This window comes from Halyomorpha halys, unplaced genomic scaffold (assembly GCF_000696795.3).
Source record: "Halyomorpha halys isolate HHAL.00 unplaced genomic scaffold, Hhal_1.1 Scaffold508.1, whole genome shotgun sequence".
Classification (NCBI taxonomy): domain Eukaryota; kingdom Metazoa; phylum Arthropoda; class Insecta; order Hemiptera; family Pentatomidae; genus Halyomorpha; species Halyomorpha halys.
Genome location: NW_027106467.1, coordinates 490,406 through 503,130, shown reverse-complemented (window position 1 = coordinate 503,130; position 12,725 = coordinate 490,406). Strand labels below are relative to the sequence as shown.

General features: G+C 29.8%; 2 protein-coding genes across 3 annotated transcripts; both read left to right on the top strand.

The window, feature by feature from the left end:
* Positions 1-613: 613 nt before the first annotated feature.
* Positions 614-6,332, top strand: LOC136795037 (host cell factor 2-like). 2 transcript variants are annotated; one of them, XM_067044836.1, is made up of 3 exons: positions 614-4,467; positions 5,861-6,125; positions 6,204-6,331. In XM_067044836.1, the coding sequence occupies exon 1, from the start codon at positions 1,029-1,031 to the stop codon at positions 4,329-4,331; it is 3,303 nt and encodes a 1,100-aa protein (XP_066900937.1). In that variant the 5' UTR covers positions 614-1,028; the 3' UTR covers positions 4,332-4,467; positions 5,861-6,125; positions 6,204-6,331. The 2 variants fall into 2 exon arrangements, with proteins under 2 accessions (XP_066900937.1, XP_066900936.1); XM_067044835.1 differs by lacking the exon at positions 5,861-6,125 and having other exon boundaries at positions 6,204-6,332.
* LOC136795154 (cytochrome P450 4C1-like) lies at positions 6,183-11,919 on the top strand. The gene is made up of 3 exons (XM_067044840.1): positions 6,183-6,372; positions 10,049-10,228; positions 11,741-11,919. Exons 1-3 carry the CDS (start codon positions 6,183-6,185, stop codon positions 11,896-11,898), a joined length of 528 nt encoding a protein of 175 aa, XP_066900941.1. The 3' UTR covers positions 11,899-11,919.
* Positions 11,920-12,725: the final 806 nt, after the last annotated feature.

The window sequence follows — 12,725 nt, the reverse complement described above, 5'->3', positions numbered from 1 at the left end:
GAACAGATTTATCATAACTTCAAAATTCATTCAACTTCTATCTTCTTCCACAGTGGGTCAATCTATACTTAAAAAGACATACAGGTAATAGCAAAATTAAACCTAATCAACCCTTTCAAAACACAGAGACTATTATGACAGTGAATAAGAAATATCAAGTATTAACGATTAAATAATCTTCCATATTTACTTTTCATAATTTAACTCTGAACTAAGAATTTACATATGAACCGGCTACAGAAATTAGTTGATATAACACTACATTCCCAACAGATAACTCATTAATATATAAGAATGAGTAAATTTGGGTGCCAAGAGGTAATTAACTTATTTTAGTTGTCTTAAGCAAATCTTATCTTAAACGAAAAGTTACAAACATATCCCAAGTCAATTAGTTTTAAAATGGTCACCAATCGTTCGCCATGTTTACATTGTGTATATGATTTATATCTGTAAACACCTGCAAGCGATTAAACAAATAACAGCTGTCACAGTAAAATGATTTTTTTTTTTGTATTATTATATTGAATAGGGAGACTAAAAAATTTAAACTATTGCGAAGATTTCAAAGTTAATTTAAAATGAAATAACCAATGAATTTATCAATATTGTTTTATTGATTTTCCTTAGAAGATCGATTAAAGTTTCGCATTTCGATAAAATGTCAAACTAACATTACAGATTTAAAGAAATCTTTTCATTTTTAATTATTTTTTAAAACTTGAAATGTAAAATTTATCTATTAAAGCGCGAATATTTATTTTGCCTCAAATTTTGCAATTGTTCAAACGATTATGTACGGGGACTCCATCAGTCTTTTAGCTTTGTATTCCTGAAGTTGGTACCTTCTCTTTTTAAAGCCGTGGAAAGTTATGTTTAAAGCATTATGCTGTAGTGTTATTATAAAATGTTAATTGCTTAATTAAGTGAACGTATTTATTATTTATTAGCGAAATAAACCATTTTCATTCTCGTACAGCCTGAGAGGCCATCAACCTCTTCAATTGATGTTCTAATCCACTAGTAGCATGGCGGCGCCCATACTTAGATGGAAAAAAGTGACCGATTCAGCTGGTCCACAGCCTAGGCCTAGACATGGACACAGAGCTGTCGCGATCAAGGAACTTATTGTGGTTTTTGGTGGTGGAAATGAAGGTATTGTTGATGAGCTACACGTATTTAATACAGCTACTAATAACTGGTTCATCCCCGCGCTTAAGGGTGACATACCGCCAGGGTGTGCTGCTTTTGGAATGGTTGTCGATAATACCCGAATTTTGGTGTTTGGTGGTATGATGGAGTATGGAAATTATTCAAATAAATTATATGAATTGCAAGCTAGCCGATGGGAGTGGAAGAATCTAAGACCTAGGTCACCTCATAATTCTTCACCACCTTGTCCAAGATTAGGCCACAGTTTTACCCTCATTGGTAACAAAGTGTATTTATTTGGAGGATTAGCAAATGAAAGTGATGATAATACTCTTGATCCCATAAACCCAGCTTCATCATTGACTTATCTTAATGATCTTTATATACTAGAACTTTGTCCAAATTATTCCACTATATGGATCAAACCTTGTGTGTTCGGAACTTTTCCTCCACCTAGAGAATCTCATTCTGCAGTGGCACATACAGATTCTGAAGGAAAGTCTCGATTAATTGTATTTGGAGGAATGTCTGGCTGCCGACTCGGAGATCTTTGGATTCTCGACATAGAAACAATGTCCTGGAGTGAATGCATAGTTGGTGGTTTACATCCTTTACCTCGATCATTACATTCGAGTACTGTTGTTGGTGATAAAATGTATGTTTTTGGTGGATGGGTACCAATGGTGATGGAAAATAATAAATTTGGAACACATGAAAAAGAATGGAAGTGCACTAATCAATTAGCTTGTTTAAATTTGAAAAAAATGGTTTGGGAGAACCTTAGTCAAGATTCCTCAGAAGAAAATATGCCTAAAGCTAGAGCTGGTCATTGTGCTGTTAGAGTGAATGAAAGAATTTATATTTGGTCTGGCCGAGATGGCTACCGTAAAGCTTGGAACAATCAGGTATGTTGTAAAGATATGTGGTATTTAGAAGTTGAGCATCCTAGTTCTATGAGTAAAGTGCAGCTTGTCAGGGCAGCAACCAATGATTTAGAAGTTTGTTGGAATCCTTTACATTCTGTGGAGTATTATCTATTGCAAATTCAGAAATACGATGTCCCACCATCATCTCATTCAGCATCCGTTATTTCATCCAAGCTGTTTTTACCTAAACTACCTCCCTTCGAAACCATTAAGCCAAGACCCAAAACCCCAGAAGTTTCTCCTAACGCTCATTTCATGCCACCCAGCCGTCAAATTTTCAAACCTCTAATAAGGCAAGTGGTCAAGCCTAGTGACCCACCATTAACTTCTTCTGGAACTGTTCAGATACCTGAACCACTTCCAACTACTGGTTCTTATAATCCCCATTCATTAATACCAGTAATGGCAAATTCATCAAATCAGATTCAGTCTGTTAAAAGCTGTTTTAGTAATACCAGTATGTTAAAGTCTCCTTCTATTCAAAAGTTTTTATTACAACAGCCCGTGTCTTCAGGTCAGTCGAAAATTGTCACTTTTGTTAAAACCAATAAAAAAGTTTCAATGCCTACAGTCAATATTATACAAAATAAGTGTGGAATCGATATCATATCAAATGCGGGTACTGGTATTAATCAAGATTCTATTGTCAAAGTTGTGAGTGGTACAGCAAGCCCAGTGGTGAACACTAAAGTTGTTAGTACTGTAAAACTTTTACCGTCAAACATGGTCACAGTGAGTAAAAATTCCAAAGGAACCAAGCAACAAACAATTATAATTAATAAACCCGGAATCAAAATGCCCGGTCAACAATTGCTAGTTATGACGACAGGTTCAACTGTCAGACCAGTCACAACATTAACTGGAGCTCGTGGTTCTATAGAAAAGGGCTCTTCTCCTGTTAGAATGGTGATGATGAATCAAACTGTTACTGGTTCAGCCATTGGAAAACCTATTACAATTTCAGTTCCTTGCTCTGGAGGTACTAAAACAGTAACTATAACTGGAAAAGCTTCATTAGGTCCAGCTTCTCATATTCTTCAACAGGCTGCTGATCTGGGAGTTCAAAATTTTAAATTACAAACAACAGAGAAAACTGCAACAGATTCCAGTATCGAGAACCTAAACAGTGAATCAGGGAATTGGTCAATGCATGGCATTAAAGGTAACATAGGCTTCTTAGCATCAAAACCTGACAGTGACAATAACTTTGTATCTTGTAATAGCATAACAAATAGTGTTGGTCCAATGACTGCTTCTGAATTCGATACTGACCTCAGCTTAGTAAAAACTGAGACTGGTATGACAGATCTTATGAAAGTACAACATTTCAAAAAATCAGATGTAGACATCGACCTACTTAGCACTGAGCTAGGATCCAGCATTAAGTCAGAATTTGGTGCTAAGCCACTCCATGTTGCGATGAATTCATATCCACTTGATATTGTACCTAATATTGTTTCATCTACTTCGGGAATATTTGGGACTTCGATGAATTCAAGACAATTAGATTCTGGGATTATTGATAGTTCAATTGATTCTAAAAATGAAGATAAAGATTGTTTAAGAGATGATTCATCTGGTAAAATAAAAAATTTTCAAAGAACTTCTGATACACCGACAACAAGGAAAGCAGCTGATGGACTTATTACATTGGCTACTGCTGCTCTTACAAGTAATATCTTTTCTCAGCCTCCAGCGAGTGCTGAAGAAAACCCAGCATCATCTAATCTCGGAAAGGAACAGAACTCTCTAAATTATGAAAATTTATTACCAAACACCATTAAAACTGAAGTAAGGCACAATTTAAACACCATAAAACCATCTAATACTGACAAATGCGACAATAAAATAGATAAACTTGGTGGGTTGCCTGCTGCACCATCTTCTGTTAAAATATCTAAGTGTGCTGAAGGTGCTCATATTAGTTGGTCTCCCCCTCCTAGCGAAGGAGCTCCCATCATATCCTATTCTGTTTCATTAGCTGTCCGGCATTCTGTTCCTGAATCAATGGGATTCGTTAGAGTTTATTTAGGACCAAACACTCAAGCCATCATTCCAAATTTAGCCCTTCAAGAAGCTAAAATTGACACCTCATCAAAGCCAGCTATAATTTTTAGAATAGCCGCCCGAAACAAAGTAGGCTTTGGACCAGCAACACAAGTTAGATGGTTGCAAGAAAGTACCCCAAGGATATTGGAACCATTTTCTAGTGGTACTCCACCTTCAAAAAGATTAAAACTTATGGACAATTGAACATTTATATTTTTCTACTTTTTCTTTCTTCGGATTTTAATATCTAGAGGTAGCTTATTTAATCAAAAACAGGATATTCTGTCGAAGATATGAAAGTTATTGTTTCATTGATCAACAGAATCTTTATGTTTTAAAGGTAGATTGTAATTTGTCACTAAAGTATTGCAAATACTTGAAAAATTTGTAATTGTGTTTTAATTTATAATCATAAATTTTCATGAAAACACAATTTATGTAAAATATTTTAGTAATGTGGAGTTTTTAAAAGATTAATTAAAGATTTAAATATTTTATTTTATTTTGTTGTTATTTTGGAATTATTTATTATTTTATTGTTTGTTAATAAAAACTAATGACCACAATGCTTGAAAAAACATATAATTTTATTTATCCTTCCTTAAATGTAGTGAAATTGATTCTGTAATTTGCTTTAATAACTCCTAAAAATAGGAGTATTTCTAATTTTCCTTTTGGGAATAGTTAGGACCTATGGAAATTAATTTTTCTTAATTGCTAAACTATTATTTAAAAAAATTGAAGACATTAGTAGATGAAAGTGTAACATTAAACATTTTAGTAAACACACAAACTTAATATAGTGAAAAAAAGAAAAATCAACAATATCACAAGATATTAAGAAGATAACAAATAATACTAAAATAAAATATTGTAAACATAAGAATTTATACAAAAAGATAAACAATGAATATATTTGATAAAGAAAAGAAAATTAAAAATCAAACAGTGCTCTATACAAATAATTAAAATTAAAATAATGAAAAATGTGCGATATACATGATACAATGAGAAGCTTAAAAATATATACATAGGTAAAATAAAGAAGTAATATCTATAGTTAAATAACTCCTACTGTACTCCCCTTTAAATTATATAAATTTTTGTCACTTCGTTGATTTGTTATTTTTACTTCTTTGCATTTCCAAGATGCTCATTTTATCTTGTATATCGTTTACTTTCGCACATTCCTAATTGTTTTAATTTCAATTTTTTCATTATTTACATAAAGCATTGTTTGATTTTTAATGTGTTTTTTTTTTTCTTATTTTCAATGTTTGTTATCTTTTTGTATAAATTTTTACCTTTTCCGAATTATATTATATCTTTTTTCAGTATCATTTTTTATCTTCTTAATTTTTTCAATACTCTGTTTTGTTTTTTCACTGTATCATAGTTATCTGTTTTTGTTTTGTTTTCAGCCTTAATTTAGGCCGAAACTTTGCCACAGATAAAGTCAAATTCATTTGAATGTATTTATTACTATTGTACTGACCGCACCCCTGACCATCTTTTCCTCACAAAATAAATTCTTGATTTGAATGTGCAAACGAAATTTAAAATTGAACAATGAAAATTAGTTTATAATTACAATTAAAATAAAATATTTTTATTTCAATAAATTTTTAAATTGTATTTATTATCACCATTCAGTAACTATTGTTATTAGAAATAACTTGATAAAATCTAATTTCAAAGTGTTTACTGATCTGATAGTTAATTTCAATTTTCAGGTAATTGACTGAATGTTTCATGAAATCAATATTTTTTTGTGCTGAATAACTTAAATATACATGTTAAATAATGATTAGTTTACATTAGCAATTGTAAACTCAGTTGTGCCACAACTCAATAGGTATTATATTCATGGATTATTGTAGGAGTGCACTCTCATGAAACTATATCTGAATTTTGTTTATATCTTTATAACATCATACAGCTCTGTGTAAACTCAAAAATTTCAGTTTTAATAACTTATTGTAATTACTTCCAGGCTAGGTAATTAGTAAGTGATACTTTCCTAAAGTATGAAGTACTACAATTATTAACTTGTTTATGCTTCACTATCTTTCACAGGAAAAAGCATATCGTGAAGTGAGTGATGCTTTAATTGCTAATACAGCATTTACTATTGAGTTCCTTAACAACCTTAAGTATCTGGAGCGAGTCATTAAAGAGGTTCTGAGATTATACCCTTCTGTGCCTATGATTGGAAGAGAAATATCTAAGGACATAAAACTTCCAAGTGAGTATATTAATACGGTGTCAAAGAGATTGGAATTTATATTGCATATGATTATAATTAGAGACCCGATTTGTTTGCAGTAAAAAATCAAGAAACATGTATTAAAATACATACTGTACAAAATTGTGCAATAAAACCCAAAATGTGTCTATAAGATCGTAATCATGGAATAGTCAACTTAATCTGTACTACATAATAGTATGTACATGGAAAGCTTATCTAACCTTATTAGAATCAAAATAAACTCACTTAATACCACGATTGGGCAAAAATACATAAATAACTAAGCTACTTTCATTAAAAACCTTAAATTTTGTTCATAATAAGAGAAAACTAGGTTTGAAACTTCTTAAAATTACCAAAATTTTAAGATTCTGGAAAATTAAGCAAGGTGCTTTTTATAAAGGAGTATATAAGGTATTAATCACCAAATATTTTAATTGCAATTTCTGAATTCTTGAGTTTTTTATTATTCCAAAGTATTGTAATTTCATTTTTTCAGTTACCTCAAAAGCATGCAATATAAAACTAGTATCAATGCAACATTCACCTCAGGATTTGAATTCTTGTCGAGGTTTGACTGAATTAGAAGCTAGAGAACAAAAGATGCTATCGCATGAAAATCTGGTCTCTAGTTATACTTAATATTAAAAATAATTGTATATACTATTTTCTAAGGGTCATATTCCTAAGTATAGCAACTTCTGGAAAATCAAAAACCTTTAAACAACTTGATACAGCATTTATTACTATTATTATTACAATTCCTAGTGTTGGACTATTCATCTGATTGTCGATAAATTGTAAATGAAATGAAAAATCAAACTACATTCTTGGACACTTGGTCCCCCAAGATTAAAAATGTAGACAATTTGAGCGGCATTTGCCTAGCTAAATTATGTAAACTTAAACAAAGTTAAATAAAACATTAATAATGAGAAGATTGTTGGCCATGGATAATATATACGAGGAGAAGATAGATGGGAGTGCGGTCAGTAAAGAATGCAAATAAGTAAAATCTTACTTATTTTGGCCAAAATTTCTAGTCACAACAAGAACAAAAAACCAGTGAGCTATTTTCTAATCATTCTATATATTCTTTTATTCATTTGTTGTTATCTTGTTTTTTGTTCTTAGCTGCAATGAAGGCTAGAAATTCTGGCCGAAACATTAGCATTAATAAATAACTTTTTACTTATTTGTATTCTTCAATGACTGCAACCATCTTCTCATAAAACAATAATAATTTTATAAATAAAATAAAAACATGATATTTTAGAAAAAATATACATATTTATGCGAGTTTGTATGGATATTTATTATTTGCATGTATACAGAAAATTGATAATCGAGGAGATAGCTTATATAATTGATATTTAAATTATGTTAAAGGGGAAGCTTTACAAATAGATATGGGTAAGAAATTCCAAAATTAGGTAGCACAAACAATTAAGGATTTTTCAAAGAATACAGTTGTATAGGAAGGGATGTACAAACCAGTTAATTAGGTTGGAATCTTTTGTTTAATATGTGATTGGATAAAGGCATATAATATATGGGAGTTCAGTTTAATCTCGGTAATCCTAACTAATTGCTGCATGAAAATTTTGGATTACAGAAAGTAGTTGAAAAAATGGTGTAAAAAATCAGAAATATGAATATACTTAAATATTTTTATTTATTTTGTTGTTTTTACATATTTTATTGGAAATTTGACAGTTTGAAATATTAAAAAATTAATATTTTTTAAAGAACTTGGTTATTTATTTTTGCTGGGACTTCTATAGAAACTTCTTCACTGCTTCTTTTCCGAGACATAGTAAAAGAAGAACTTGCTACCATGGTATATCATTTTCTGTTCCCCACTTCAGACAGTGATTGAAATGTTTACTTCATGCTTTATTGTCATTGGTTACTCAACTTGACAACCTTCTTCTTCTTTGGTAAAGACTTCTGTAACATTCTGTATGATTTCCTCATGAGTTCTGATTCTCCTTCACAACCTTCAACCCATTCATCAACATCTGTATCATTCACTGAAGCATCAGGTTTTTTTTTTTTTTTTTAATCCCTTGCCATTTCTGATACTCGAGGTACAACAGCAGTGGGGTAGTGGATTGGGGTTTGCGCATGCCACTGCTCCCAAAAATTATCATATGATTTAATGAATTATAATAATAACAATTACAATGTTAGGGGAGTTCCTTTTAATTATTATTGGGAATAATTTTTACCGTGGTAGAGCCAAGCGCTTGGTTGATGGGGCTTACCTTGTCCACTGCATCAGTACATCCTCCTGGTCCACATCCATCCAGGTGCCTCCTGGTTTTTATTTTTTGCCTCCTGAGATTTTCCCAGCCTGGTCTCAGTCTGGGTCAGCTTCCTCTTCTTCCGGTTCTTGATTTTTCTTTGAGTTTGTAATTGATGAGCTACAGATCAAAATGCATTTTGTCCATTTCTAATTCTCTCAGACAATAACTTTTTGATCTGAACAATTTTTTTTATGAAATTCAGTTTAGAAGGAGATATTCAGGGTTGCGGTCAAGAAAAACAATTACGAAATTGCCCCAGCTATTAATTAATGGCCAACACCTTAAGACCCCACTGCAGGTTTTCAACAGGGCTAAAATAAAAAGATATGATATAACAATATTATAAGATATAAATATTAATATAACATATATTAAAGGAACATTAACATATATTATATAAACAGTAATTAAAGGAATATAAAGATGAACTCCTAAAATATATATGAATTTGTCAATTTGTTATTTATTTTTAACTTTCTTACCATTTTTGTTTCGTCCTGGATTTTCGTTTTAGGAAGTTTAATTATATTAATTTTCTATCAATTTTTGACGTTAAAAAACTTCCAAAGATTAATATAAACTATTTTATATTTTTCTTCATTATTGTAAATGTTTCGGGACAATTGTCCCATATTTATGCACCTTTACAATCCTGAAAATAATTTATTTTAATCAACAATTTTCATCCATGTCAGATATGTGTATTTGTAATTATATTTACCCTATACTTGTCATAATTTCAATTTCAAGAGAGATGAATGCACAATTAGTGAAGGAAAATGAATTAAACAATGCAGTGTGAAACAATTTTCACAACAAGGAAAGCTTAGTTTCCTTTCATGTTGATTGGGCTTCACTTTTGTAAAATTTTTTACTTTAATTTCCAATAGTTGATAAATTAGTTAAATTTGTTCTGGGGACTATAATTAGATCATTGCAAAGTGATGATTTGAATTAAATGATTCAGTAAAGCATATCAAATTAGGAAAGAAAATGATAGAAATAATTGCCTTTGGGTTGATAAAAAAATATTTTCTTATTTATTTAATAAAATAAAATAAAACCTATATGAGCAACTAAATGAATAATGAGCTCAAAGATAGAATGAAAAATTAGTTTTATATAATCAAAAAATAGCCTTCTTGCGATGCAGACTCGTGGTCGTCCCAAGTAATTGCTAGAGGAAAAGGCTTTCCCACAGTGATCCGTCACATCCAGAATGAATAAAGGCTTCCCATGGAAGTAATTTCTGCCTTCTGGTGCAGTACGTGAAATTCTTGCCACTAAACAACTCAATTCCACTTTAGAACTTTCAATCAATATAAAATCTCTATAAGCCATTAACTTAATATTACATGAAATAGGTGGCTACTTGATCCCTGCTGGTAGTATAGCCACAGTAGTTATTGGAGGTATCCATCGGAATAAGAAGTATTACAAAAAACCAGACCAATTCGATCCCGACCGATTTCTTCCTGAAAACATCGCCAACAGACATCCTTATTCCTATGTACCATTCAGTGCTGGATCTCGAAACTGCATAGGTTAGTAAATTTTTAATACTTTAACATTTTTTTTACTAAACTTCTTATTAATTAATCTCTGATGTTTATTATTATAAGCTTAAATAAACCTAAAATGAGATTTAGATTTTATTTGTCAAACTTTATAAATGATTGTGTGAATAATTTCTAATTTATTGTTGTATTAGAAAACTTATTACTTATAATAATAGGAATATATTTGAGCTTCTAATAACCATCTTTTTAATTCCACCATTGTAAAAGTAATTAGTATTTGTTTTAATGAACTGAGAAAATTTTAAATGAAACCAACAATTTAGGAAAATGAATGATTCATACAAACCTTCATTATTTACTCATATCAAGGCTAATTTATAATTTAAATTTAAAAATTCAGTTCATAAATATTTTAATATTCTTACTTTTGTTGATTGCTGAATTACTGATGTTTATTTATTATTCTGTCTGTTGATATTGTAAAATCAATGAAAAAATATTTTTATAATTTTAGCTCCATAGACATTTTGATGCATATTATCAAATGTAACCAAGAATCATAAAAAATTAAAGTTTTGAGATTTAATATTTTAACGGATATATGGATGGCTATTAAGATATATCTTTTAAAACTAGGTGTTCTATATCAGCTGTTACTAAGAAATAGGTAAGAGACAAGTTTTAAGGATATATTTGTAAAGGATGTTTATTACCTTGTCATCTAAGAAATCAAAAAGAACTTATTCTGAAAATAGTATTTTTTAATCTATACAAATAGAAGATAGTTAAATCCTGGAATTCTCAGGTATAAAAAAAGTTCTAAACAAATATCTTAATATATATATTATATCAAACTATCAATTGTGTTCATTAGATACATATACATCCTCAAATATAGCGATAGCAAAGCATTGCTGGGTCAGCTAGTTATGTTTAGTCAGAGATATATTTTGCTAAAATTTTATATATCCCAGGAAAAATACTTTTATTATGTAAACCTGGATCATAGTATAGATGATAGGTGACTACAAGCGCTATCTGTGACTGTTATAAGAAAATCTGCACTATTGGAAGAAGATAGTTGACTGTATGAAGTAGACCACCCTGGTTAATAGCCATTATTAGGAGACTATCCTTTGTTAGAATATCTAGCATAATTAAAGAATTTTCAGTTTCTCATCTCATCAATTTATAGAGTATATTATTGATATAAATTATTTATTTATGATAGACTTAAACTATAAAAAAGGAATAATTGCCAAAAATTAAAAGAAAAAGTTGAATATACTAAAATTGAGGGGGGCAAGTTTATACACAATTCTAGGTGTATTTTCCTTACACATCAAGATATGTGTAATGTATTTGACCCAACTGTGTTTTATGCATTAGTCAAGTCAACACACTAGCCTTCATTAGAAAAGTCATTATCTATAATGATGTAAGATAATTCTTAAACATAGAATTATAAAATAATACTTGTATTAATTTATATATATATAAAAATCCAAGAACTCATTATAAAAAATCTCTTTGCAGGTCAGAAATTCGCAATGCTAGAGATGAAGGCTTCGCTATGCCATATACTTCTCAACTATGAAATTGGAACAACTAAAGATCCTAGATATGGAATGCTGCTGACGTTGCAGTCATCCAATGGGCAAAATGTATGGCTTAAACCAAGAAAAACGGCTTGAAATTACAATATTTTTTTTTAGTGTTATTGTTAATTTTTATACAAATGTATTATGTAATTAATTTGTTTAGATAATATTAGTATAGTGATCAAAAAAGTATTTCTACTATTCCTTTATCTTCCTTGGCGCAGCTGACCTCGTTTTGCCAGTTTTTATTTATTTATTATTTTTCTTTCTTTTTTTACAACTTGCCTAAGTTATTTAATGTTTAGTAATACATATTATGAGAAATAAAAAAAATTTTAAACTTTTAAAATATATTTGTCAAAATAGAGTTACAACCTATCAATAAATGAATCATGGACGGGAATAACGTTATATGTTTCAATTTTTGATTATCTATATATTTTTTAAAATTTTGTTACATACATTAAACTATTATGTAAACAATAGTATAGTTTATCATTCAATGAAAATATTGGCTTAATGCTGTTTATGACACAAAGGACATAATTAATAAAACAAAGTAAGAATCAACAATTATTAGGCCTGCTCTGCACAATTTAAAATTGTAACATACAATTTTATTTACAAATATTCATTTTTTTTTTTATACTCCTTAATATAAGTTAAATTATTTGCCTGGTTTCCAAAAATATTATTTGTTCCTTTTTTAATTATTTTTTTTAAATTGTTATCAAAATCATAAAACAATACTGTTATAAAAACACATTTAACACTTCTTTTTTTTTTTTTTTTTTTTATGATTATGAAAAGTAGATAATAGAACCTTGAATTATAGAACTTCCTACCTCAAATATGTTTATAGTATCTCAAACCAAATCTTATTAGTATTCTTATCTTCTTTCTAACCTGTCAAGTCTTCA

Bases quoted from the DNA above. Each gene is read 5' to 3' on its own strand.
- LOC136795037 (XM_067044835.1), top strand. From the start codon at position 1,029: ATGGCGGCGCCCATACTTAGATGGAAAAAAGTGACCGATTCAGCTGGT.
- LOC136795154 (XM_067044840.1), top strand. From the start codon at position 6,183: ATGCTTCACTATCTTTCACAGGAAAAAGCATATCGTGAAGTGAGTGAT. The intron at 6,373-10,048 runs GTGAGTATATTA...TACATGAAATAG, and splicing joins TAAGGACATAAAACTTCCAA to GTGGCTACTTGATCCCTGCT. The intron at 10,229-11,740 runs GTTAGTAAATTT...ATCTCTTTGCAG, and splicing joins TGGATCTCGAAACTGCATAG to GTCAGAAATTCGCAATGCTA.